General features: G+C 42.2%; 1 protein-coding gene across 4 annotated transcripts in view; it reads left to right on the top strand.

Annotated features, from left to right (window-relative positions):
* Positions 1 to 25,476, top strand: part of ST8SIA5 (ST8 alpha-N-acetyl-neuraminide alpha-2,8-sialyltransferase 5) — a 57,193-nt gene that overhangs the window by 18,696 nt on the left and 13,021 nt on the right. For 2 of the 4 annotated variants that reach the window (XM_081942562.1, XM_081942563.1), the window contains exons 2-5: positions 5,003 to 5,110; positions 12,033 to 12,125; positions 13,477 to 13,563; positions 17,111 to 17,255. In XM_081942562.1, coding sequence (XP_081798688.1) covers positions 5,003 to 5,110; positions 12,033 to 12,125; positions 13,477 to 13,563; positions 17,111 to 17,255 — 433 coding nt within the window. The remainder of the gene's footprint in view (positions 1 to 5,002; positions 5,111 to 12,032; positions 12,126 to 13,476; positions 13,564 to 17,110; positions 17,256 to 25,476) is intronic. The other 2 variants (XM_081942564.1, XM_081942565.1) reach the window with 1 other exon arrangement.

The following is a 25,476-nucleotide window of genomic DNA, read 5'->3' as shown; positions in this document are numbered from 1 at the left end:
CTTTCTTTCTTTCTTTTTTCTTTCTTTCTATCTATCTATCTATCTATCTATCTATCTATCTATTTTTATATGCAGTTCTTCCTTGCTTTGTTAATTTTTGAGCAAAAAAAAAAGAAGGATGGATACTGGGTGAATGATGTTTGCAGTCATGCATTTTTATGAGACGGCTGTATTTCTACTCCACCTCCATTTGACGATTTGCAACTGCTTTTATATAGTGTTGTGACCCAGCAGCGGCCGGCTGAGCTGTTGGTGGACTCTGACAGCTCAGACCATTATGGGACTGCTCTGGAGGATGAGGAAGACTCTGGAGGGTGTTTGGAGTCAGAGCAGGAACTAGAGAGGCCTGTTGGCCACCTGTTGGCATCTGAGTCAGGGAGCAGTGAGGAGGAACAGAGGGAGGTTGTCCCTGATGTGCGTATGCGTAGAATTGATAGGAGAAAGGAACAGCTGTGGAGAAGATGTCATAGAAGGAAGTAAGGACAGCTGGTTAAGGTTGTGGCCCCTCCCAAAGAGTTTATAGGTGGAGCGACGGGAGGGGAATCTTTGCAGGAAACAACAGTCCATTTTACTAGCCGTTGAGAAAGCATTCCGTAAGTTTAATCTTGGTTTCTTGAAGATGGCTTTCTAGGCTCCTAGCCAAGGGGTGGCTTTATCTATGTAATTAGTCGTGGCAGACAGCCAAGCCGGTGTCTGCATATTCATTGGAATCACGGGACAGAACATATAGGCTCATAGGAAACGCTACAGGCTAAAAACATGGTTGTGTAAGAAATAAAACTTCTTTTGAGTGGCAGCACTTAAAATGCTCCAATCATTGAAAACCATGGGCTTGAAATGGACTGATATTCATGCAGTACCACTGATGCAGTCCTCAACTAACAACTATATCTGAGCCCAGAATTATGGTCATAAATTGTGGCAGTTACTGAAAGATCATCATGTGATTTCACAACCTTTATTCGGGTGGCCATTAAGCATACACCATGGTCATTAAGCGAATGATTCAGTTGTTAAGCGAATACTGCAGTCATTAAGCGAACTCGTTTTTTAAAAAATCCATGGATGTTTTTTTGCTGAAAATTGGAAATAAATGTCAGAAACTGGCCAAAAATTGTGATTGCATGATTGTGGGACACAATAAGCAGCCATAAGCATGCATCGGTTGCCAAGCCTGCAGGTCATGTGTGCAGTCATTGAAATTTTGAAATTGGGTCATAAGTAGCTCGGGGGAGGTCCGTCGTAACTTTGAACAATCCCCAAGCAACTAGTTGTTAAGCAAGGACTACCTATACATTTTGCACCAGCCTTGAGACGGACTGCAATGAACTTGCATCTCCTTTAAGTTTTGATTTTGGGGTAAAAGAAAATATAGGTAATCCTCAAATTATGACCGCAGCTGAGCTCAATATTCCTGTTGCTAAACGAGACATTTGTTAAGTGAGTTTTGCCCCATTTTACAAGCTTTTGTGCCACAGTGGAAGTGAATTGCTGCCGTTGTTAAATAGGTAACACGGTTGTTAAGTGAATCTGGCTTCCCCATTGATTTTGCTCGTCAGACAGTCTCAAAAGGGGATCACATGACCCCAGGACACTGCAACCATCATAAATATGAGTCAGGTGTCAAGCGTATCTTAATTTCGATCACATGACCATGGGGACGTTGCAACGGTCATAATACATGTGCTTCTATACCGCTTCACAGTGCTTTTACAGCCCTCTCTAAGCAGTTTGCAGAGTCAGCCTCTTGCTCTCAACAATTTTGGGTCCTCATTTTACCCACCTCGGAAGGATGGAAGGCTGTGTCAACCTTGAGCCTGGTGAGATTCGAACTGCCAAATTGCAAGCAGCCGGCAGTCAGCAGAAGTCGCCGGCAGTACTGCACTCTAACCACTGCGCCACCATGGCTAACTAAATGTGAAAAACGGTCACGAGTCACTTTTTTTCAGAGCCATTCTAACTTCATTTTATTTTATTTTAATTGCATTCAATTTATTTAGGGGTTTTTAAACATTGTGTTTTTACTTGTTTTTATCTATCACTTCACCTCCTCCTTGTATATGTCGTGTATATGTCTTGGTATATGTTTTGTTATATGTATGTCGATATATTTATTTCCTATGTTTTGTTGTACGCCGCCCCGAGTCCTTCGGGAGAGGGTGCGGCTAAGAAATAAATATTTATTATTATTATTATTCAAACGATCACTTAACGACCTGTTATAAGTCGAGGACTATCTGTATTTGAGATAGAACAATCTGCACCCTGAAATCTTTGGGTAGAAAGTTTCAGGTGGGCTGTTTGTTCTGAGCCCGAAACGAAACATCCCTGTTTTATGCACAAACTGCTTCTAATTGCTAGTGGAAAAGAGTTGACAGCCACCCCAAGGGAAAGGGCTGGCAGAACTAGAGGGCACAGATGCAGTTTTGCAGCACTGTTGCGTTGCCAAGAACAAATGCCGTTGGCTTCTGCCGCCCTGATGTCCTATGGGTGAGAAGCATCATTTGCGCCTAAGAAAAGATGATGACTTCCTTCCAGGTTGGCATAAAATGAGCGCCTCTAGGATAACATTTTGCAAAACTCAGAAGAAAACTATGCACTGATTGGTTTATACTTTACAAAGATGACAATACATCTCCATGTTATATGTATTATATTATTATGTGATTTTCTCATATATCCCTATTGCTTGTATCCATGTTCTAGAGATACAGATAGATAGATAGATTAGATAGATAGATAGATAGATAGATAGATAGATAGATGATAGATAGATAGATAGATAGATAGATAGATAGATAGATACTGTAGATGATAGATAGATAGATAGATAGATAGATAGATAGATAGATAGATAGATAGATGATAGATAGATAGAGGTAGATAGGTAGGTAGGTGGGTAGGAGAGAGATAGGACAGAGATAGGAGAGAGATAGGTAGGTAAGTAGATAGAAAGAGGGAGATTAGATAGATAGATAGATAGATAGATAGATAGATAGATAGATAGATAGATAGATAGATATAGAAGAGAGAGAAATGGTGATATATAGGTAAGTAGATAGAAATAGAGAGATTAGATAGATAGATGATAGATAGATAGATAGATAGATAGATAGATAGATAGAAGAGAGACAAATGGAGGGATAGAGAGGTAGGTAAGTAGATAGAAAGAGATTAGATAGATACAATAATACAATAATACAATAGTAGAGTTGGAAGGGACCTTGGAGGTCTTCTAGTCCAACCCCCTGCCTAGGCAGGAAACCCTATACCGTTTCAGACAGATGGCTATCCAACATCTTCTTAAAGACTTCCAGTGTTGGGGCATTCACAACTTCTGGAGGCAACTTCTGTTCCACTGATTAATTGTTCTAACTGTCAGGAAGTTTCTCCTCACTTCTAAGTTGCTTCTCTCCTTGATTAGCTTCCACCCATTGCTTCTTGTTCTACCCTCAGGTGCCTTGGAGAATAGTTTGACTCCCTCTTCTTTGTGGCAACCCCTGAGATATTGGAACACTGCTATCATGTCTCCCCTAGTCCTTCTTTCTCTTAAGCTAGACATACTCAGTTCCTGCAACCGTTCTTCATATGTTTCAGCCTCCAGTCCCCTAATCCTCTTTGTTGCTCTTCTCTGCACTCTTTCTAGAGTCTCCACATCTTTTTTACATCGTGGCGACCAGAACTGAATGCAGTATTCCAAGTGTGGCCTTACCAAGGCATTATAAAGTGGTATTAACACTTCACGTGATCTTGATTCTATCCCTCTGTTGATGCAGCCTGGAACTGTGTTGGCTTTTTTGGCAGCTGCAGCACACACAGATAGTTAGATACCATGTTTCCCTGAAAATAAGACAGGGTCTTATTTTCTTTTGACCCCTGAAATAAGCGCTTAGCCTTATTTCGGAGAGGTCTTATTATTTTTGAGGTGCAGGAGGTGGCGAGAGTGGTCACCTCATGGCTGCTGCTCTGTTGCAATATTTTCAGGGAGGGCTAATTTTCAGGGGAGGGCTTATTTTAGTGCATGTGTTCAAAAGCCCGATTGGGCTTATTATCCAGGGAGGTCTTATTTTCAGGGAAACGGGAGAGAGAGAGACAGAGACAGAGACAGACAACTGATTGGCTAGTGGCAGCCCACCTGACTCAGGTGAGATTATGCCTTTACTCTCTTGATTTTCAAATCCAGACCATAATATCCATGAGTGACAGTGAGCTGTGGCCATGCCATCACTGTCTTTTAACAATTTGTCACCCAGTTATTCTAAATGCACTAGAAATGGGGGAAAGTCCTGCCCTTTATATATTCCCCTGATTAATGTTGATTGAATATGGTTGAGTGAAGTCCACCAACCATCCGAGCAGGATTGAGTTTTCCCCTGTCTTGGGAAATATTTTGTGTTGACTACAGGTAGTCCTCAACTTATGACAACAGTGGAACACAATTTTTTTTGTTGCTAAGCGAGAAAGTTAAGTGAGTTTTGCTCCATTTTATGACCATAGTTGTTTAATGAATCGCTGCCATGGGTAAGTTAGTAACACAGTGAATCAGGCTTCTCCATTGACTTTGCTTGTCAATATGAGAACAATTGGAGTATTATGAAGCACATCCTGGAAGACAAATGACATTGTTTTTCTTAGATGCGCAGAAAGCATTTGATAATGTAAATTGGCACTTTATGCTATTATAACTAAAACCTATGGATGTCGGTGGGAGATTTATTAACATGATTAAGACAATATATTACAAACAAAAGGCAAAGATGATGGTAAATGGAGATATGATAGAGCTAGTTGCCAAGCATCTTAATTTTGATCAGGTGACCATGGGGATGCTGCAAAGGCCATAAGTGTGAAAAATGGTCATAAGTCACTTTTTTCAGTGCTGTTGTCACTTTGAACAGTCAGTAAATCAACTGTTGTAAGTTGAGGACTACCTGTATCTAGCCAATGCTAAGAAGGATGGAGATAATGATGTGAGATACCAACTGCCTTGTTTCTTTGCTAGTGAGCCGCAGTTTAGCTGGCAGAGTGATGAGGAGCGGGCGAACTGGACTAACAGCTCCAATTTCATGGATGGCGGAGCTCTGAGGAGTGGAGCTGGCACAGGCAGCAGGTACAGAAATTGGGGCACAGCCCTAGAAGGGTGCCAGTCCTGCAACAGACCCTTGAGAGGATGCGGGAAGACATCATAACTTGTTCATGTGGCACGTTCTTTCCATGTAGACCTGAGGTGTTCAACCTTGGCCACTTTAAGAATTGTGGACTTCAACTCCCAGAATTCCCCATAGCTGGCTGGGGAATTCTGGGAGTTGAAGTTCCACAAATCGTAAAGTCGCCAAGATTGGACACTCCTGATATAGAGACAAGAGGGATCCAACCTTAATCCTTCAAAGTCCTCTACACCTGTAGAAAGTGGAATCCAGGTAGTCCTTGACTTACCACCACAACTGAGCCCAGAATTTCCATTGCTAACTAAGCGAGACATTTGCTCAGTGAGTTTTGCCCCATTTTACAACCTTTCTTGCCAAAGCTGTTAAGTGACTCATGCAGTTGCTATGTTAGCAACACGTTTGTTAAGTGAATCTGGCTTCCTCCTTAACTTTGCTTGTCATGGGAAAAAGGGTCATAAGTCACTTTTTACAGTGCGATTGTAACTTTGGTCACTAAACGAATGGTTGTAAGTCAAAAACCACTTATAGCGGGATTCCAGGTTTTTGCAAACCAGGTTTGCATATTCATAAACAAATAAGTGCATTTGTTTTAACTCAGATATTTATACATGTTACCATCATCATACCTCCATTTTCATTTGACTATAATTGTTTAAACATCCTTCATCATAAAATATACCAAGATTTAATACATAACCACATACTGGCATTTCATTTACTATTTCTAAAATCCTCCAATAACACTAAATCCTTATGTCCTATTCTAGCTAAACATCCATAATATTTAATAACAAAGTTTTCTAATCCTTCTTTCCAAATCAGTGTTTACAACTTACATCCCATTTCCTTATGTTGTACTCATACATATATATATATACGTTGTTATCATTATCCCTCCTTTATTTGACTATATCCTGTATCATATCATTTCCCCCCTAATAATCAAGACTTAACTGAATCTAACTTAATTCTTTTTTTATTAGCCTTTACATATAATCTTCCTTTCATGGGTACCATTCAATATTCATATCCAGTTATTACTTATCATAACACTACACATTGTATACAATATTATCATTATCAATTATTTATTTAACTATATCTATTGTCACTAAATTTCATGTATAAATATCTGAGTTAAAATACTTGAGTTAATATGAATTATGTTTGTTGACTGTGGAAGAGATGCACGAAAGCCTTTTTGTAACCAACTGATACACTTTCTACAGTATGCAAAGAAGGATGTGTTGTGCTTGTTTTGAAAATTTAAAAAAAAACTTTTATAAAAAAATGTGCATTTGTATAGGGGTATATTCTGAATTATTATTTTTTCTGATATAGATGAATATTTAAAAATGTGTGGAACATGGGTACCTGGGTCAGATCCTGTTTACATTTGCCCATGTGCTAAATAGTGGTAAAAGTTTCGAGATTGTCTTACTTTTCTGAGAGAGCTGACTTCAGGGTATCCGGTTGAGTTTTCTGGAATTGCTTTGTTAATGACATACATTTCAGGCATTCTTTTAACTATACATCAGAACTGTACCACAGTGTACCTCTTCTATTGTTACTGGCCCTTATACAACTTGTCAATCTTTATCCAATGCATAGATGAATTTGATGTGTATATTTTGGTTTGGTGGGCACCATCCATTCATTAGCACTTCTACAGTTTTGTGTATTTAATAAGCTTCACGAAGAAAAAAGAGAAATCCATCAAGCAGTGGAGTCCAAAATGTCTGTCTGCCTTACGCAGAGTTTATTTGGCTTTTATACAGTTTTAACAAGCAAAGCAAAGCAGGGGTAGCAACAGCATCTTATTGGTACATTCTCTCTTATTACTCTTGTCAATCTTTTTTTTAATTTTTTTTTATTGGTTTTTAAACATTTATGGGAAAAGGTAAGGGGATACATAGAAAATTTTGGCAGCTCCCACACTAGTGATGGAAATCCAAATCTCACAGTTTTTTTACAATTTTAAAAACAAAATATAAAGGATAAGCAGAAAACAGAGTCTTATTCTATATTGTCAACCATGTGTTCAATCATTTTTCTTTTGTCACTTTCTAGAATATCAACAATTACTATTATTTCAAATACTTTTATTTTTGTGACCTGAGCCTTTTCGATATTGCTCCTTCCTCCCTGTCCCCCGAGGGAGCCACAGCCCCCCCTTCCTTCTTGTCTTGCACCTTGCTATCCTTTTCACTACCTTCGCTATGTTCATCCTCTAGGAGGGGGAAATGCTTTTTAATGAAGGCTTCAGCCTCCTGCACTGTATTAATTCTAATACTATTTCCCTCCCAGAAGATCAACATTCCCTCTGGCAATAACCATCTAAACCAAATTCCTTTATTGTATAATTTCTTTGATAAGGAGGAATACTTCCTCCTCCTCTCTCTTATCTTTTTCGGAATCTGCTTAAGAATGGTAATTTCTTCATCTTTATATTTCAGTGGTCTCTCCCTTTGGGTCCCAAGCACCTCATCCCTTGTGGTCCTCCTGAGGAATTTAACATGCACCTCCCTTGGAACATTATGACTTCTAGCATATGTTGAATTAATGCTATTGTCAATCTTTAAGTCCATCCCAGCCAGAGTAGAGGCTTCACTTATCTCCCTGGTCCTACCTGGTTCTCATAAACAGTTGAGGTCATTGGTCACTGAGATCATGGCCGTCTAATGCACATGTCTGTACGTAAACTTTTCTCTCTTCCCACATCTGGTCCTGCTAATTAGGTGAGCTCATAGGTATCTGAGGTGCTACTGAGATCATGGCATTTTACTGCACATGTCTTTACGTAGCCTTACCTCTATCCCTTCATCGGCCGAGTAGATAGTAACTCGGCTGGACACACACCCAAACCGGTTCTATCCTCGGTGCCGCCATCTTGATTTTCTGTTCTGTGCATCCGCAGAACTATCTTCATTGCAAAAATGTATTTTTTCCTTTTCTAACGTTGTGCGCATGTGCAGCCCTTTTTAGGTGCAAATGTGCATGCGCATGGAGCAAAACAATTTGCGCGCTGAACCGGCAGGAATGCTGGCAGGAATGCCCACACATGCACAGGAAGCAAAATTCAGTTTACTTATCCATCACTGTCTGGGGCTCTGAGTTATTATTTCCCTTGTGCCAGTCGCTTTTCTTAAAATATATGGTCCAATATTCATTTTGTAAAACACTGCTGGGCTGTTCAGATTTCTGTCAGTTTCAAAGAACCGCAGACTAATGTGGAAAATTAAATATTTGATTTAATTTTAATTGCATTGAATTAATTGAATGTTAAGAGTTGTACATGATTGCACTGACAAGGAAAAATATTCAAAATATACAAAACCAGATTCTTCAAATCAAGATTTCCCCAGTCTCTCTGGGAGCAAACACAGATAGTTCTTGACTTACAACCATTTGTTTAGTGACCGTTTGAAGTTACAACAGCATTGGAAAAGTAACTTATGACCATTTTTCATACTTATGACCATTGCAGCATCCCTCTGGTTATATGATCAAAATTCAGATGGTTGCAGAGTCCTGGGGTCATGTGATCACCTTTTTGCAAACTTCTGACGAGCAGCGTCACTGAGGAAGCCAGATTCACTTAACAACTGTGTTACTAACTTAAAACTGCACTGTTTAACTGAAGAACTGTGGCGAGAATGGTCGTAAAATGAGGCAAGCCCACTTAACAACTGCCTTGCTTACAAACAAAACAAGTTGGCTCAATTGTGGTCATATGTTGAGGAGGACTACTTGTAGACTAATTATTTGTTTCAGGTCTTTGAGATGACTAAAAGCATCAGTTTTGTTCATACAATGCACAAAGACCTCAAAGTTGGCTTTCCACATCAGGCTGAACCTGGATAGGATTCTTGCTTGCTTCAGATCCAGCCCATACTTATTCATTTACTAGCCAAAAACTTGGCGTTGTCCAGGTATTTATTTATAGGGGGGAAATGTCCGGATCAAACGTAATTTCTAATGTTGGATTTCCCCCCTTACCAGAGGGGGTCCCCTTGTGGAGTACTGTGAAGCTGTTACCATGGCAACTCCACTGCTCTATACAGTAGAAGTCATTTTAAGGCAGTACAGTAGAAGCTGTTTTAAGGCACAACAGGCTGTATCCTAACAGAACAACACCCCCCACCACCACCACCCCAGAAGGGTGTTTTCTTACCCCCACAGTATTTGTTTCCAGAGAGTAACTCATCTGTGTACCAAGTTTTGTTGAAATAGCTTGGATCCATTTCAAACTATTTAGCTCTCATCAGCTAGCCATACCCTTACTGGGATTTGAACCTGGGCTGTGTTACACAGTAAGGGTATGGCTAGCTAATGACAGCTAAATAGCTTGAAATGGATCCATACTAGTCTCCCTTTATTTATTTATCAGCACAAATACAACACAAATATAAAAAGGCAACATTAAAAATAAAAATATGGTTTTCTGCCTGGATGGTCCTCTGTAATGAGCCGAAGGACAGAAAGGGGGAGTAGTGAGCTCCCTCCCATATTTGGGCATACCAGGGGTTGTAACACAAATATATATACATATACATATACATATACATATTTGTTTTCGTAGATTTTTGTAGATATACATATACATATACATACATACATACATACATACATACATACATACATACATACGTTCCCTCTAAGGTGCGCGGCTGCGCTAGCGCGCAGGTGGCAAGAAAACACCGCGCAGCAGTTTTCAACTGCCGCGCAGTGATTTCTATTGCCACAGGCTTTGGAAGCTGGGGAGGTCCTTTGCAGGCAGCTAGAACGGGCCGCCTGCAAAGGACTTCCCCAGACTTGCTTTGAGGAGCACGGGGCGACTGAGGCTAGTTGTGAAGCCCCAAAGCCCCCACCGCCACCGGAAGAACTGCTGCCACCACCTCCTCCTCCTCCTCTTAACAGGCAGCACTGCCGGATTTGCCGCCCGGCGCTGCGGCTGAGATGAAGCCGGCAAAGCCCCAGCCGGCATCTCCGCGCGTGGCAGCGGCGCCTCCCCTCTGCTCGGAGCAGCTGAGCTCAGTCAGCGCTGGGTTACCCCTGCCTGCCCCCTCCTCCTCCTCTCCCGTGCTGCGGGAGACAGTAGGAAGGCGGGGAGGGAGCAGGGGGAAAAAAAGCCTCATGGTTCTTCAAAAGCACGGAGGAGGAGGAGCGGGCACGGGTTACCCAGCGCTGAGCTCAGGAGCAAATCTGGTGGTGCTGTTGGAGGAGGAGGAGGTAGCAGCAGTTATTCTGCTGGCAACTCGTCGGCAACTTCAGCAGCAGCCCTGCCCACAATGAAGAAAGCAGAGATGGAGCAGATCCACGCAGATGACGTCGCTGCAACATGACTGGAGGAGGAATTCTGGGAGTTGAAGTCCACAAGTGTTAAAGCTGTCAGGTTTGAAGAGCTCTGCATTTTTTTTCTAGGGGTGGAAGGGTCTTGTAACTTGACAGCTTTAAGACTTCCATGCTTCAAATGCCAGAGTTCCTGAGCCAACAGGACTGGAGGAGAAATTCTGGGAGTTGAAGTCCACAAATCTTAAAGCTGTCAGGTTTGAAGACCCCTGGGGTTTTTTTTCCCTAAAGGGTTAGGGGTGCAAGGGTCTTGTAACTTGACAGCTTTAAGAGTTGCGTGCTTCAAATGCCAGAGTTTCTGAGCCAACATTTTGGTTGCTAAGCAGGAGCGTTGTTAAGTGATACTGATATTATATAACACTTTGAATTAAGCGGGTACCTTGAAGAAACATAACTTTGAGTTTCAAATCATACTGATTTCGTTGTTGTCTTAGGTGACATCTGTGAAAAAAATTCGGGTGCTCAGGCATGAAAATGTGCCGCTCAAACACTATACTTTTCTGCTCACATCGAAAAAAAATTAGAGGGAACATTGATACATACATATGATTGTTTATTTGCCACCCATCTTATATAGAAAAAATTCTGGGTGGATTACAGCATTAAAACATTGGATAGTTTATGGTTCTGGGTCATTCTGCAAACTCAGAAAATGGGTTAATTTGGTAACCAAGGGAAGAATTTGTGTGAACAAAGTTGCTGCGTTTTTTGGAAGGGGATGGGTCTGTTTCTTTATTAGCCTGTCGATTTCCTCATTAACAGAATAGCAGAGTAACCGAGTTGGAAGGGACCTTGGAGGTCTTCTAGTCCAACCCCCTGCTCAGGCAGGAAACCTTATACCAGGGGTGTCCAAACTTGGGAACTTTAAGACTTGTGGACTTCAACTTCCAGAATTCCCCAGCCAGCTGGCTGGGGAATTCTGGAAGTTGAAGTCCACAAGTCTTAAAGTTCCCAAGTTTGGACACCCCTGCCTTACACCCTTTCAGACAAATGTTTGTCCAATCTCTTCTTTAAAAACCTCCAGTGTTGGAACAGAATTTCTGGAGGCAAATTGTTCCACTGATTAATTTTTCTGTCAGGAAATTTCTCCTCAGTTCTAGGTTGCTTCTCTCCTTGATTAGTTTCCACCCATTGCTTCTTGTTCTACCCTCAGGTGTTTTGGAGAATAGCTTTACCCCCCTCTTTTTTTGTGACAACCCCTCAAATATTGGAAGACTGCTATCATGTCATCACTGGTCCTTCTTTTTATTAAACTAGACATATCCCGTTCCTGCAACTGTTCTTCATATGTTTTAGCCTCCAGTCCCCTAATCATCTTTGTTGCTCTTTTCTGCACTCTGAATCTCAACATCTTTTTTTGAGACTATATGCTCTACAAACCGCAGTTAGATGGTTGGGACCGATGAGACTGGTCGACAAACATATTGGGAAAGTGCACCCAGTTATGTGAAGATGATGCTAGAAGCAGTGAGACCTGACATTTATTTTTGCATCTCATTTGTTCTTCCTCAGGTACTTTGAATATTATGATGGTTCTTTTGACTACAACTCTACAAAATGTCTGGATCTAAGGCGGGAAATAATGCAGTTGAAGGTCCTGACGGTGTAAGTAGGACCTGTTCATTCCTGTTCTCCTAGACCAGGGGTGTCCAAACTTGGGAACTTTAAGACTTGTGGACTTCAACTCCCAGAATTCCTCAGCCAGCCATGGCTGGCTGGGGAATTCTGGGAGTTGAAGTCCACAAGTCTTAAAGTTCCCAAGTTTGGACACCCCTGTCCTAGACAATGCTGAACTGAGGGCATGGCAAAATCCAGCCCTTTTTTTTGTTTTTTTGTTCAGAGTAGGTTGTTTTCAAGTATGCACTTTGCAGCGATGCTCAGAATGTGTAAGGTTTTCCTGTCAGGGTTGGTGAGTAACGGTGAGGTGGAACCAACAGCAGGTGTAAGTCAGCTCCAACTTGGAGGAGAGCTAGCATCTGCCAGGCTTGTTAGCTTTTCCGGAGCCGGTGGTGAGGTCTTGAAGACAAGATTGCCAGAAAGGTATTTTCAAAGGAACGATGGGGAAACAAAAAAGGGTTGGACTTGGGACAAGCCATCAATTGTCTTTGTCCAATCAGAAAGCTTGACTCTTACCAAGTCTCCTCTGGGAATATTCTTTTGTTGACAGGCAAAAGAAGCAAAGGAAACCATAGGATATTGGATACGCACAAACGTATGTATGTATGTATGTATGTATGTATGTATGTATGTATGTACGTATGTACGCACGCACGCGCACACACACGTATGTATGTATGTGTATATTCCATATCCTGTGGTTTTCTTTGCCTTTGGGAGAGAGAGAGAGAGAGAGAGAGAGAGAGAGACAGACAGACAGACAGACAGACAGACAGACAGAGACACACACACAGAGAGAGACAGACAGACAGACAGACAGAGAGACACAGAGAGAGACACACATACAGAGAGACAGAGACAGAGACAGATAGAGACAGAGATAGAGAAACAGACAGAGAGAGACAGAGACAGAGACAGAAACAAAGACAAAGACAGACACACACAGAGAGACAGACAGACAGAGAGAGACAGAGAGAGAAAGAGAGAGAGAGAGACAAAGACAGACACACACACACACACACACAGACAGAGAGACAGAGAGAGAGAGACAGACAGAGACAGAGAGAGAGAGAGAGAGAGAGAGAGACAAAGAGACAGATACACACACACAGACAAAGAGACAGACACACACACACAGAGAGAGAGACAAAGACAGACAGACACACACACAGACAGAGAGACAGACAGAGACAGAGAGAGAGAGAAAGAGAGAGAGAGAGAGAGAGAAGACATACACAGAGACTCTTCCTTGACCAGTACAAGGTTGCATTGTTGTTAAAATTGGGATCTACACTTGGAATTCAGCTCTAAAGTGACCATTTCTTTCTGCCTATTTTAGAGCGAGGCAGACGGAATTGTTTGAAAGGTGGAAGAATCTTCAGATCTGCAAGTGGGAGATGAATATCACGGAAGCCAACTTCTTCAAGTAAGGTCACGGGACTAAGTAGGGCTTAAGAGATTTTAGAAAACCCGATCTAATCCCTAGACCCAAACTATATCTTGACAGAGAAAATGGAAAATTGTTGATTGCAGGTTTATTGTTTTTCAGGTCCAGGTAGAAGTATATATTAATTCTTTTCTACTACTGTGAGAAAATCTGCCTGGCTGTATTTCATTAAAAACCAGTCAGACTATATAGCAGGGGTCCTCAAACTTGGCAACTTCAACACTTGTGGACTTCAACTGGGAGTTGAAGTCCACAAGTCTTAAAGTTGCCGAGTTTGAAGACCTCTGCTATATAGGAATAGTGACCCAGCCAATGTGATGTGTACAACAAACCATTATTTTTCACAGGACCAAGCCACTGGATCAGATAATGGTTCCTTTGAGCTGTGTCTCCTCCAACATCGCAGGGTTAAATGTGTTGGGATTGAAATAGGCTGGGTTTGGAATTCTGGGAGTCCTGAGAGACACTCAATAGGAGGAAATTGGGTTATCTAACGTCAGACATCTGCTCTTGGTGTTCTCAGACAGTCTTCACATTTATACTTAGGATGGAATGGAATGGAATAGAATAGAATAGAAAATATGGAATGGAATGGAAAGGAAAGGAAAGGAAGAATAGAATAGAATAGAAAATATGGAATGGAATGGAAAGGAAAGGAAGACTAGACTAGACTAGACTAGACTAGACTAGACTAGACTAGACTAGAATAGAATAGACTAGAATAGAATAGAATAGAATAGAAGAGTTGGAAGGGACCTTTGAGGTCTTCTACTCCAACCGCCTGCTTAGGCAGGAAACCCTATAGCCATGATGGCGAAGCTATGGCACGTGTGCCATTGCCAGTTGCTGTTCCGGATTCTGTCATGCACATGCACACCAAACAGCTGGCTTTCTTCCGGGTTCCAGCTCTCCGGGGCATGTGTGCACATGTGTGCTCCAGTTTTGGCTCTCGGTGCTGAAAAGGTTAACCATCACTGCCCTATAGCATTTCAGACAAATGGCTATCCAACATCTTCTTAAAGACTTCCAGTGTTGGGGCATTCACAACTTGTGGAGGCAACTTCTGTTCCACTGATTAATTGTTCTCACTGTCAGAAAATTTCTCCTCAGTTCTAAGTTGCTTCTCCTTGATTAGTTTCCACCCATTGCTTCTTGATCTACCCTCAGGTGCCTTGGAGAATAGTTTGACTCCCTCTTTCTTTCTGATATATTGGAACACTGCTATCATGTCTCCCCTGGTCCTTCTTTTCACTAACATATTTAAAAGTATACAAATATAGATCGGATGATTGATAGATAGATAGGTAGGTAGGTAGGTAGGTAGGTAGGTAGGTAGGTAGGTAGATGGATAGATAGATAGATAGATAGATAGATAGATAGATAGATGATAGATAGATAGATAGAGACAGATAATGACAGATAGTGGCAGATAGTGACAGAGATAGATATATGATATATAATAGATAGATAGATGATAGATAGATAGATAGATAGATAGATAGATAGATAGATAGATAGATAGATAGATGATAGATAGATAGATAGATAGATAATGACAGATAGTGACAGATAGTGACAGATATATGATATTTGATTGATAGATGATAGATAGATAGATAGATAGATAGATAGATAGATAGATAGATAGATAGATGATAGATAATGACAGATAGGGACAGATATTGACAGAGATAATGATATATGATAGATGATAGATAGATAGATAGATAGATGATAGATAGATAGATAGATAGATAGATAGATAGATAGATAGATAGATAGATAGATAGATAGATAATGACAGATAGGGACAGATAGTGACAGAGATAGATATATGATATATAATAGATAGATAGATAGATAGATAGATAGATAGATAGATAGAGAGAGAGATAGAGAGAGACAGATAATGACAGATAGTGACAGAGATAGATAGATAGATGATATATAATAAATAAACAGACAGACAGACAGACAGAGATAGAAAGTCCTTCTTTTCATCAAACATCCAATTCCAGCAACTGTTCTTCATATCTTTTAGCCTCCTGTCCCTGGAGACTTGGAGATCTGGGGATTGAACCTTGGGCTTTCTGGGGTATTTCCTTCATTCCTACAGTTATTCAGTATAGTTGACAGATTATCTGACCAAAACGGAGAAATACAGAATAAATGAATTGGAAGAGATCTTGGAGGTCTTCTAGTCCAAACCTCTGCTCAGGCAGGGAGACCCTATAGCCGTGATGGCGAACCTATGGCACAGGTGCTAAAAGTGGCACGCAGAGCCCTCTCTGTGGGCATGCATAACTGTCGCCAACTGCTCTTCCGGTTTCTGGAGTGCTGGCTGCTGGAGCGCCGAAAAACAGCCTGAAAACAGCCAAAAAATGCCTCCAAAACAGGCTGTTTTTTGGGGGCCGTGTTCTGGGCCATATTCAGGCTGTTTTTAGGCACTCCGGCAATGAAACAAGAAATGGCCCCAAAACAGCCTGAAATCGGCCTGAAAAATGGCCCCCAAACTGGCCAGAATTAGCTCCAAAACAGGCATGGGTGCACTGGCCAGCTGGTCTTTGGGTTTCTGGTGCTCTGGCATGCATGAAGACCAGCTGGCCAGGCGCATGTTCGTGCCAGACACTCAAAGACCAGCTGGCCGGTGCGTCCATGCACATGCATTCCGGGGCACTCGGTGCCAAAAAGCTTCACCATCACTGCCCTATAGCATTCTGGACAAAAGGATGTCCAATCACTTAAAAACCCACAACTATAAGCACCCACAACTCTAAGCTGTTCCATTGGTTGATTGTTCTCATTGTCAGGAATTTCTCCATATTTCGAGGAAGGATCTCTATTTAATAGGTTTCCATCCATTGCTTCTTGTCCTGCCCTCAGGTGCTTTGGAGAATAGATTGACCCCTTCTTCTCCACGACGGCCCCTCAAATATTGGAACACTGCTATCGTATCTACCCTAGTCCTTCTCTAGATGAATCCTCTGCTTGTCTGTCTCAGTAACCCTGCTACACTTAGCTGGCTGCCCTTAAGTGTGTTTTACTGTGTAAGTAGCACTTAGCAATATGACTTAGCTATAGCCCTTAGACTTATAGACCGCTTCACAGTGCTTTACAGCCCTCTCTAAGCGGTTTACAGAGTCAGCCTCTTGGCCCCAACAATTTTGGGTCCTCATTTTACCCACCTCGGAAGGATGGAAGGCTGAGTCAACCTTGAGCCTGGTGAGATTTGAACTGCCAAATTGCAGGCAGCCGGCAGTCAGCAGAGGTAGCCTGCAGTACTTCATTCTACCCAGTGCGCCACCATGGCTCTTATGTAGACTTAGATACAGCCCTTTCTAAGCAGCTTATTGCCCCCAACAATCTGTGTCCTTATTTTACTGATCTCGGAAAGGAAGGAAGACTGAGTCAATCTTGAGCCGGTCAGAATCAAACTCTTGACAGTAAGTAAAGTTAGCTTGCAATACTGCATTCTAACCACTGAGCCACCACGATTCACGTGCTTCCTTCCTGCTTTTTCACATAGGTCTACTCTGTCCAGATGCTGCAATGCACCAGCCTTCCTCTTCACTACACAAAAGAACACACCTCTGGGAACAGACCTGAAATACGAAGTAGACACCAGCGGCATTTTCCATATCAACGTCGAAGTATTCCGAATGTTTCCTAAGGTGTGGTACCTATGTTGACTTAAAAATAATTCTCCATAAGTACAGGTAGTCCTTGACTTACAACTGCTTACTTAGTGACCGTTCAAATTTACAGTGGCACTGAAAAAAGTGACTTATGACCATTTTTCAGACTTACGGCCATTGTAGGATGCCCATGATTACATAATTTATATACAGACCAGAGCAGTGGTGGGTTACGGATCCTGTTGCAACCGGTACAGTGCAATGAGGCCCGGCATCTACCACATGAATGCGCGCAGCACACGCACACATGCATGCAGCATGCGCATGCATCCTTACCTCCTGGAATGCTCCGCAGCACCTCCGCGATGCTCCAGCTGCTCGGCGAAGCATCGCACAGGCGCCATACGCTCTGTGTGCGTGTGCGGAAGCGCCGAAGAGCTCAAATACAGGTAAGGACAGCAGGCGGGCCCTCGAGCACCGAACCGGAACGGTACCTGGTGCTCCCGGCAGGCACCGGTACACCCGTACCGGGGCATACCACCTACAACCCACCACTGGACCAGAGGTGGAATTCTGCCGGTTCGCCCTGTTTTGGGCGAACCAGTAGTGGTGATGGAGGGGAGGCTCCGCCCACCCACGCACACATCACCACGGACACTCTCCGCATGTACAGATGTTTCTGCGCATGCACAGAAGCGCCACACACATGCTCCCAGTCCCGAACAAGTAGCGAAGGTAAGAGGAGTTCATGCCTGATCCAGACGTTTGACAACTGGCTCGTATTTATGACGGTTGCGGTGTCCCGGGGGTCATGTGATCCCACTTTGCGACCACCTGACCAGCAAAGTCAATGGGGGAAGCCAGATTCACTTAAAGAGTGGGTTGCTGATTTAACAACTGCAGTGATTCACTGAACAAATGAGGCAAGAAAAGTCGTAAAACAGGGCAAAGCTCACTGAACCAATTTCTCACTTGACAACATAAATGTCGGGCTCAATTGTGGCCGTAGGTTGAGGACTACCTGCCGATTGGATCCCTGTGGTTGGATGCAAAGACATTGCCTGGATTTTGTAGCAGATATGAAAAGTGAGGAAAAGATCTGAAGTAAACAAGCAAATTGTGTTGACTTTGTGTTGCTGCAATTTCCTTCATGGCTGCTCTGATTAGTCTGCCACCTGTCAACTCATTCCTGCATATCAAGAGATAGGCAGCATAATTTATATTTAGCACAGCGCATCAGAGAGATATCCTATCCATGTGGAAAAGGGCCAATCAACATAATTTAAATAAGGACATGGAATCAGTATGTAGGTAAAGGGAAATTTGATCTACTAACTTAATGGTTGAGTTCGGCTCTACATCACATGATAATGGAATTTATTCTGTTTTGGTGTAGTGTGACACCAGCGTACTGTGGTTTGTTTAGCAAACAGCAGATTGCTCAAACCAGAACTTAATTAATCCACCTGTTGTCTTCTGAACAATGCCTTTCCTTTGCTTTTCACCTCTTTAGCATTATTCATTTTGAAGTTATTTAGAATTTTACTTTTCTCCAAAGTCTCTGTGAGTTACAACAGGGGTCTCCAAACTGGGCAACTTTAAGACTTATGGACGTCAGCTCTGGGAATTCCCCAGCCAGCCATTCCGTCAGACTTCAACTCACAGAATTCCACAGCCAACTCCGAATTCCTCAATCATAGCTGGCTGAAGAATTCTGGGAGTTGAAGTCCATAAGTCTTAAAGCTGCCAGGAAACTATACACCTATCAGCCTGACCTCAATACCAGGAAAGATTCTGGAAAAGATAATCAAGCAACGAATTAGCAAACACCTAGAAGTAAACAAAGTAATAGCCAAAACCCAACATGGGTTTGTCAAAAACAGATCATGCCAGACTAATCTTATTGCATTATTTGACAAAGTGACAAAATTAGTGGACCAGAGGAATGCCGTCGATATAGTTTACTTGGACTTCAGTAAGGCATTTGATAAGGTAGACCATAACCTACTACTAGATAAAGTAGAAGAATGTGGGTTAGACAGCATCACCACCAGATGGATTGGTAACTGGCTGACCAACCGCACTCAACGTGTAGTCCTCAATGGAACTGCATCTACATGGAGGGAAGTATGCAGTGGAGTACCCCAAGGCTCTGTTTTAGGCCCAGTACTCTTCAACATCTTCATCAATGATTTGGATGAGAGGATAAATGGGGAACTCATCAAATTTGCAGATGACACCAAGCTGGCAGGAATAGCCAACACTCCAGAAGATAGGCTTAAGATACAGAAGGATCTTGACAAACTTGAACATTGGGCACTATCTAATAAAATAAAATTCAATGGTGAAGAGAGTAAGGTTCTACATTTAAGCAAGAAAAATGAAATGCACAGCTACAGTATAGGTGGTACCCTGCTCAATAGTAGTAACTGTGAGAGAGATCTTGGAGTCCTAGTGGACAACCATTTAAATAGGAGCCAGCTGTGTGCAGCAGCTGCCAAAAAAGCCAACACAGTTCTAGGCTGCATCAACAGAGGGATGGAATCAAGATCACGTGAAGTGTTAATACCACTTTATAATGCCTTGGTAAGGCCACACTTGGAATACTGCATTCAGTTTTGGTCACCACGATGTAGAAAATATGTGGAGACTCTAGAAAGAGTGCAGAGAAGAGCAACAAAGAGGATTAGGAGACTGGAGACTAAAACATATGAAGAATGGTTCCAGGAATTGGGTATGTCTAGTTTGATGAAAAGAAGGACTAGGGGAGACATGACAGCAGTGTTCTTATATCTCAGGGGTTGCCCCAAAGAAGAGGTAGCCAAACTATTCTCCAAAGCACCTGAGAGCAGGACAAGAAGGAATGGATGGAATCTAATCAAGAAGAGAAGCAACTTAGAATCAAGGAGAAATTTCCTGACAGTTAGAAACAATTAATCAGTGGAACAGAAGTTGCCTCCAGAAGTTGTGAATGCCCCAACACTGGAAGTCTTTAAGAAGATGTTGGATAACCATTTGTCTGAAACGGTGTAGGGTTTCCTGCCTAGGCAGGGGGTTGGACTAGAAGACCTCCAAGGTCCCTTCCAACTCTGCTGTTGTATCATTGTATTATTGATTCCTCAGCCAGCCATTCTGCCAGACTTCAACTGGCTCATATTTATGACAGCTATTGTGTCCCGGGGTCCTATGATCCCCTTTTACAAGTGATGTCAATGGGGAAGCAAGAGTTATTTAACAATTGTGTTACTAGCAATTGCTGTGATTCACTTAACAACTGTGGCCATAAAGGTTGTAAAATGGAGCAAAGCTCACTCAACCATTGTCTTACTTAGTAACAGACATTTTGGTTGTATGTTGAGGACTATCTGTAGTTTATAAGTAATGAGTTTGTAACAGAGGAACAAATGTACCATATTTTTCGGACTATAAGACGCACCAGAGTATAAGACGGACCATGATTTTGAAGAGATAAATTTTTAAAAAAAGTTTTGCACTCTGAAGCCCTCCCAAACCCTCTGCATGCCTTGTTTTTTGTACAAAAAAAAGTGGGTGGGCATGCAGAGCTTTGGGAGGCTTGTAAAGGGCTCCTGGGGGCTGGGGTCAAAAACGAGCATCTAGCCGGTTGTCTAGATTTTGATCATGTGACCATGGGGATGCTGTAAGTGTGAAAAATGGACGTTTTTTTCAGGGCCATTGTAATTTTGACTAATCACTAAATGAAGACTTGTGAAGACTACCTGTATGCATATATTAGTAATATTGTAAGGTCTTTCTAGGGACGTGGTGGCTCAGTGGCTAAGACACTGAGCTTGTTAATCAGAAAGGTCGGCAATTCGGCAGTTCGAATCCCTAGCGCCACGTCACGGAGTGAGCTCCCGTTACTTGTCCCAGCTTCTGCCAACCTAGCAGTTCGAAAGCATGTAAAAATGCAAGTAGAAAAACAGGAACCACCTTTGATGGGAAGGTAACAGCGTTCCGTGTGCCTTCGGCATTGAGTCATGCTGGCCACATGACCACGGAGACGTCTTCGGACAGCGCTGGCTCGTTGGCTTTGAAACGGAGATGAGCACCACCCCCTAGAGTCGGGAACAACTAGCACATATGTGCGTGGGGAACCTTTACCTTTACTTAAGATCTTTCTGTATGTGCAAGAAGCCAGCCACTGTCTAACACCCCTGAATCAACATCTTGGCTCGTCTTAATCTGATATCATCAGCCACCAAGGTCACAGGAAACTTTTTTTCCAGCAGTGTGACATCAAATACAGCAGAGATGAAATCTTAATCCCGTAAGCTTGTTGTCGCTTTCTTCTTGCTGGAGAGGCTCCATTTTGTTATATTTAGCAAATGATTTACAAAATTCCTTTTAATGTCATCGACCTCTCGGGTCTGTGTACAAAATTGGGAAAATGACAATAAAGGTTATTCAGTTCAGTTCAGTTTTGTTGAACTGACAGTTCACAATTAGCCTGAATAGCTAATTAAAAAAATTCTAGATAGATTTACCTGAATGCATGCAATCCGAGCTGGTTTCATACTAGCTGTTACATTCTGTGTTTTTTTTTTTTTAAAAATTAAATTCCAACTTTCTTGAGCAGTGGCTGCACTCACACAATGCTCTGAATTACATTAAGAACTTTCTAAAAATTCTTGTTTTTAAACCTTTAAACATTAACTTGTTATCTTGTTGTTCTTTAGTGTATTTGTATATTCCTTTCAATTATTAAGATACCAGCTGGTGTAATAGCTTTTTTATATATCGTATTTTTTGGAGTATAAGAAGCACCAGAATATAAGAGGCACCAAGGTTTTGAAGAAGCAAATTTAAAAAAAAAAGGTTTTGCACTCTGCAGATCTCCCAAAAACGACCCGTTTTTCGCAAAAATGGGCCCATTTTTTTTTCAAAAAAAGGGCATGAATAGCCCTTAGGAGGCTTATAGAGTGCTCCTGGGGGCTGGGGAGGGGAAAACTGAGCAAAAAAATTGCTGTTTTTCACTCATTTTTGGCCTCCCCAGCCCCCAGGAACTCTCTGAAAGCCTCCTAAAAGCTATGCACAACCATTTTGGTGAAGGGGGGGTGAGTTTTCGGGAGGACAAAAATGCTGTATTCAGTGTATAAGACACACCCAGATTTTCAGCCTCTTTTTTGAGGGAAAAAGGTGCTTCTTATACTCCGAAAAATATGGTAATTGTCGTAGTCTATCACTTTTAAATCTATTAAAATTAACTTCTGGATCTATGGTTCACAAATATTTCTCGATACATCCAATGTTGTATTTTGCTTCATTCTGTATCAGTAAATCAAGGGTTGTGATCTTGGTCTATCATTCCTTCTGGCTCCCTCTAGTGTCTAGGTTTCAAAGTCCCATTCTCTCAATTTTTTAAAGAATTCAAAACAACAGCATTTTCCCATGAGAAGGATTCTTACGATTAATTTCAAAATCTTATTTCAAGTCCATGTGGACTCTTCAATCCATTTTACAGCTTTCCAGAATCGATGTTTTAAAAAATGATTAAACTTGTAGTTACATTTTCTTTACCAACAAAAATAAAATAAAACCCCAGTAGTTACTCCAAATTTGTTTCCTACTGTTACTACCTACAAAAATAATAAGGCATCAGAATGACTCGGCTAGATGAGTCCAAGAAGGCATTCCACAGAAGAAGGGCCATGACTCAAAAGATACTTTCCCCAACTTGGTTGGAGTTGGCATTAGATGTTGAATGATTGATAGGTATCCCAGTTCAACATATGTGGCAGGTGTCAGTTATGGAAGGCTGCGTTGGGAATTTAAAGGATAAAACTAAAAGGTCCTTGGGGTATTTTGGTTTCAATCTCAAATAGGATTTGGTGTGTGCAGGATTACTAAGGGAACTCTTGCAACATCTTAAACTGGAATAACACAACAACATAGTAATAATACAATAGTAGAGTTGGAAGGGACCTTGGAGGTCTTCTAGTCCAACCCCCTGCATAGGCAGGAAACCCTATACCGTGAGAGGGGACCTTGGAGATCTTCTATTGTTGGGGGTCTTAGAACATTTCAGACAAATGCTTGTCCAATCTCTTCTTCACAACCTCCAGTGAAGGAGTACCAACAACACAGGGGTTAAATGCGATCGCATGTCACACCGCTGAACTTCGGAGGTTTTTTTTTTTTTTTTACTTTTTAAGCATTTATTTTACTACAGGTTCTCTGGAAACACAGGAGTGGGGGGGGGGTGTACCCATTTTTGCTCCCAGCAGGCTTTCCTGAAGCCTGCTAGGCCAAAAATGGGGGGTGGCGGTGCTGAGAAAGAAAGAAGGAAAGAAAGAGAGAGAGAAAGAGAGAAAGAAAGAAGGGAGGGAGGGAAAAAGGAGAGGAAGGACAGACTACAAACATGCCACTAGAAGCAGCTTCAGAGAATAATCCAGGGCTGGAAGGGACCTGGAGGTCATGTAGTCCAACCCTGCTCCAGCAGGACGTTGTGACTGTCTGTCTTTTGATCACCCAGTTACATGCCTACATAGCCACGCCCACCTAGTCACATGACCCCCACCAAGCAACTCCCACCCAGCCATGCCCACAGAACCGCTAGTAAAAAAGATTTAGATTTCACCACTGCCACAACACCTGGAGATGGTATTCAGCCCAGAGGTGGCATTCAGCCGGTTCGGACCGGTTCAGGTAGCTCCGACGATCAACTGGCCCCGCCCCTGCTCTATCCTGTCCTTTATTTCCTGCTTTCTAGCTCATCTCAATCGCGTGGCACAGCTGATTCCCCCCCAACCCCCACAGTTGTTTTACTTACCATTGCTGACTTGTAAGGTAAGCAGCTGAACTTCTAAATGCTCCATTTTCAGGGCTGCTCATCAAACCGGCAGCATCCCAACATGGGGCAAGCCACATCTTTTCCTAAAATTGTGGGGCAGCTGCAGAAAACACCTACAAGATTACTAATAGAAGAGAACTGTTGTAGCTCAGAATTGAAGTGAGGGCTCCTTACTGCTCTCTAAACTTGGTGGTTTTCTTGCAGACATTTCATTACCAAGCTAGATAACATCCTTAGTGCTACCTACCTTAATGCATTGATGGAGTTACTCAGTTTGGTAATGAAATGTCTGCGAGAAAACTACTAAGCTCAGAGAGAACCAAGGACCCTACCTACAAGTTTCCCCAGGAAAGATGCCCCAGTTTTTTAATTTACCATATTTTTCGGAGTATAAGACTCACCTTCCCCCCCCCAAAAGATCTGAGAAGTGTTGGTGCGTCTTATACACTGAATGCAGCAATTTTTGCCCTCCTGAAGCCCTGCCCCCACATCCCATTTTTGCGAAAAATGGGCCATTTTTTGCAAAAACGGAGGCATTTTTGCCTTCCCCAGCCTCCAGCAGCACTCTGCAGGCTTCAGCAAGGCTGGGGAAAGGAAAAAACGCCTCCATTTGGGGGGAAAACGGGCCATTTTTTGCAAAAACAGGCACGTTTTTGCCTTCCCCCAGCCCTGCTAAAGCCCGCAGAGTGCTCCTGGGGGGCCAGAGAAGACAAAAACTTTTTCTTTCTGACTTACCTCTTTGAAATCTTGGTGTGTCTTATACACCGGTGCATCTTATAGTCTGAAACATATGGTATTTTATATGCATTTCTGTTTGACATTCTCCGGGAAGAGACACCTTGTGGTGGTTTCCAATAAAAGTTCAATAAAGAAGGACGTCAAAGAAAATACATCAAATATGTCCAACCTCCTAGAACAGTCAACAGAAGCCAGTCTACCTTGCTGATGTTACATGCAGCTAATTAAATGTGGACTTTTCACTTGAGAGCGTACCTATATGCTCTCATTCAATTTAAAGCTTCAAAGAGCTGGCTCACGTCCCTGGCAGATATTCTGTATTAAGGAAGGACTGAATTTTTCCACTTAACCGGTCCTTATGGTAGAGGAACACACACAGATCACCTTGGAGAAGGTTGCAGAGACTGTCAGCTCAGCCTAGGAAGAGCAAGAAAGGATGAGAAAGGGACTAACAGTGTCCATCTTGATTCTCCTTGATGTAAGAAGAAGGAAGGGAAAATGTTATCAGGCTTTCAAAATTTTGTCCTTGATTTATTCATTTAGTGACCGTGTGAACTTAACAATGGCACTGAAAAAAAAAACCTTACGACTGCTCCTTGCACGTACAACTGTTGCAGCATTTAGAATAGAATAGAATAACAAAATTGGAAGGGACCTTGGAGGTCTTCTAGTCCAACCCCCTGCCTAGGCAGGAAATCCTATACCACT

The sequence above is a fragment of the Natrix helvetica genome (assembly GCF_964273705.1).
Source record: "Natrix helvetica genome assembly, chromosome: 2".
Taxonomy (NCBI): domain Eukaryota; kingdom Metazoa; phylum Chordata; class Lepidosauria; order Squamata; family Natricidae; genus Natrix; species Natrix helvetica.
The sequence above is the reverse complement of the archived record's forward strand: the minus strand, read 5'-3'. Positions and strand labels throughout refer to the sequence as shown.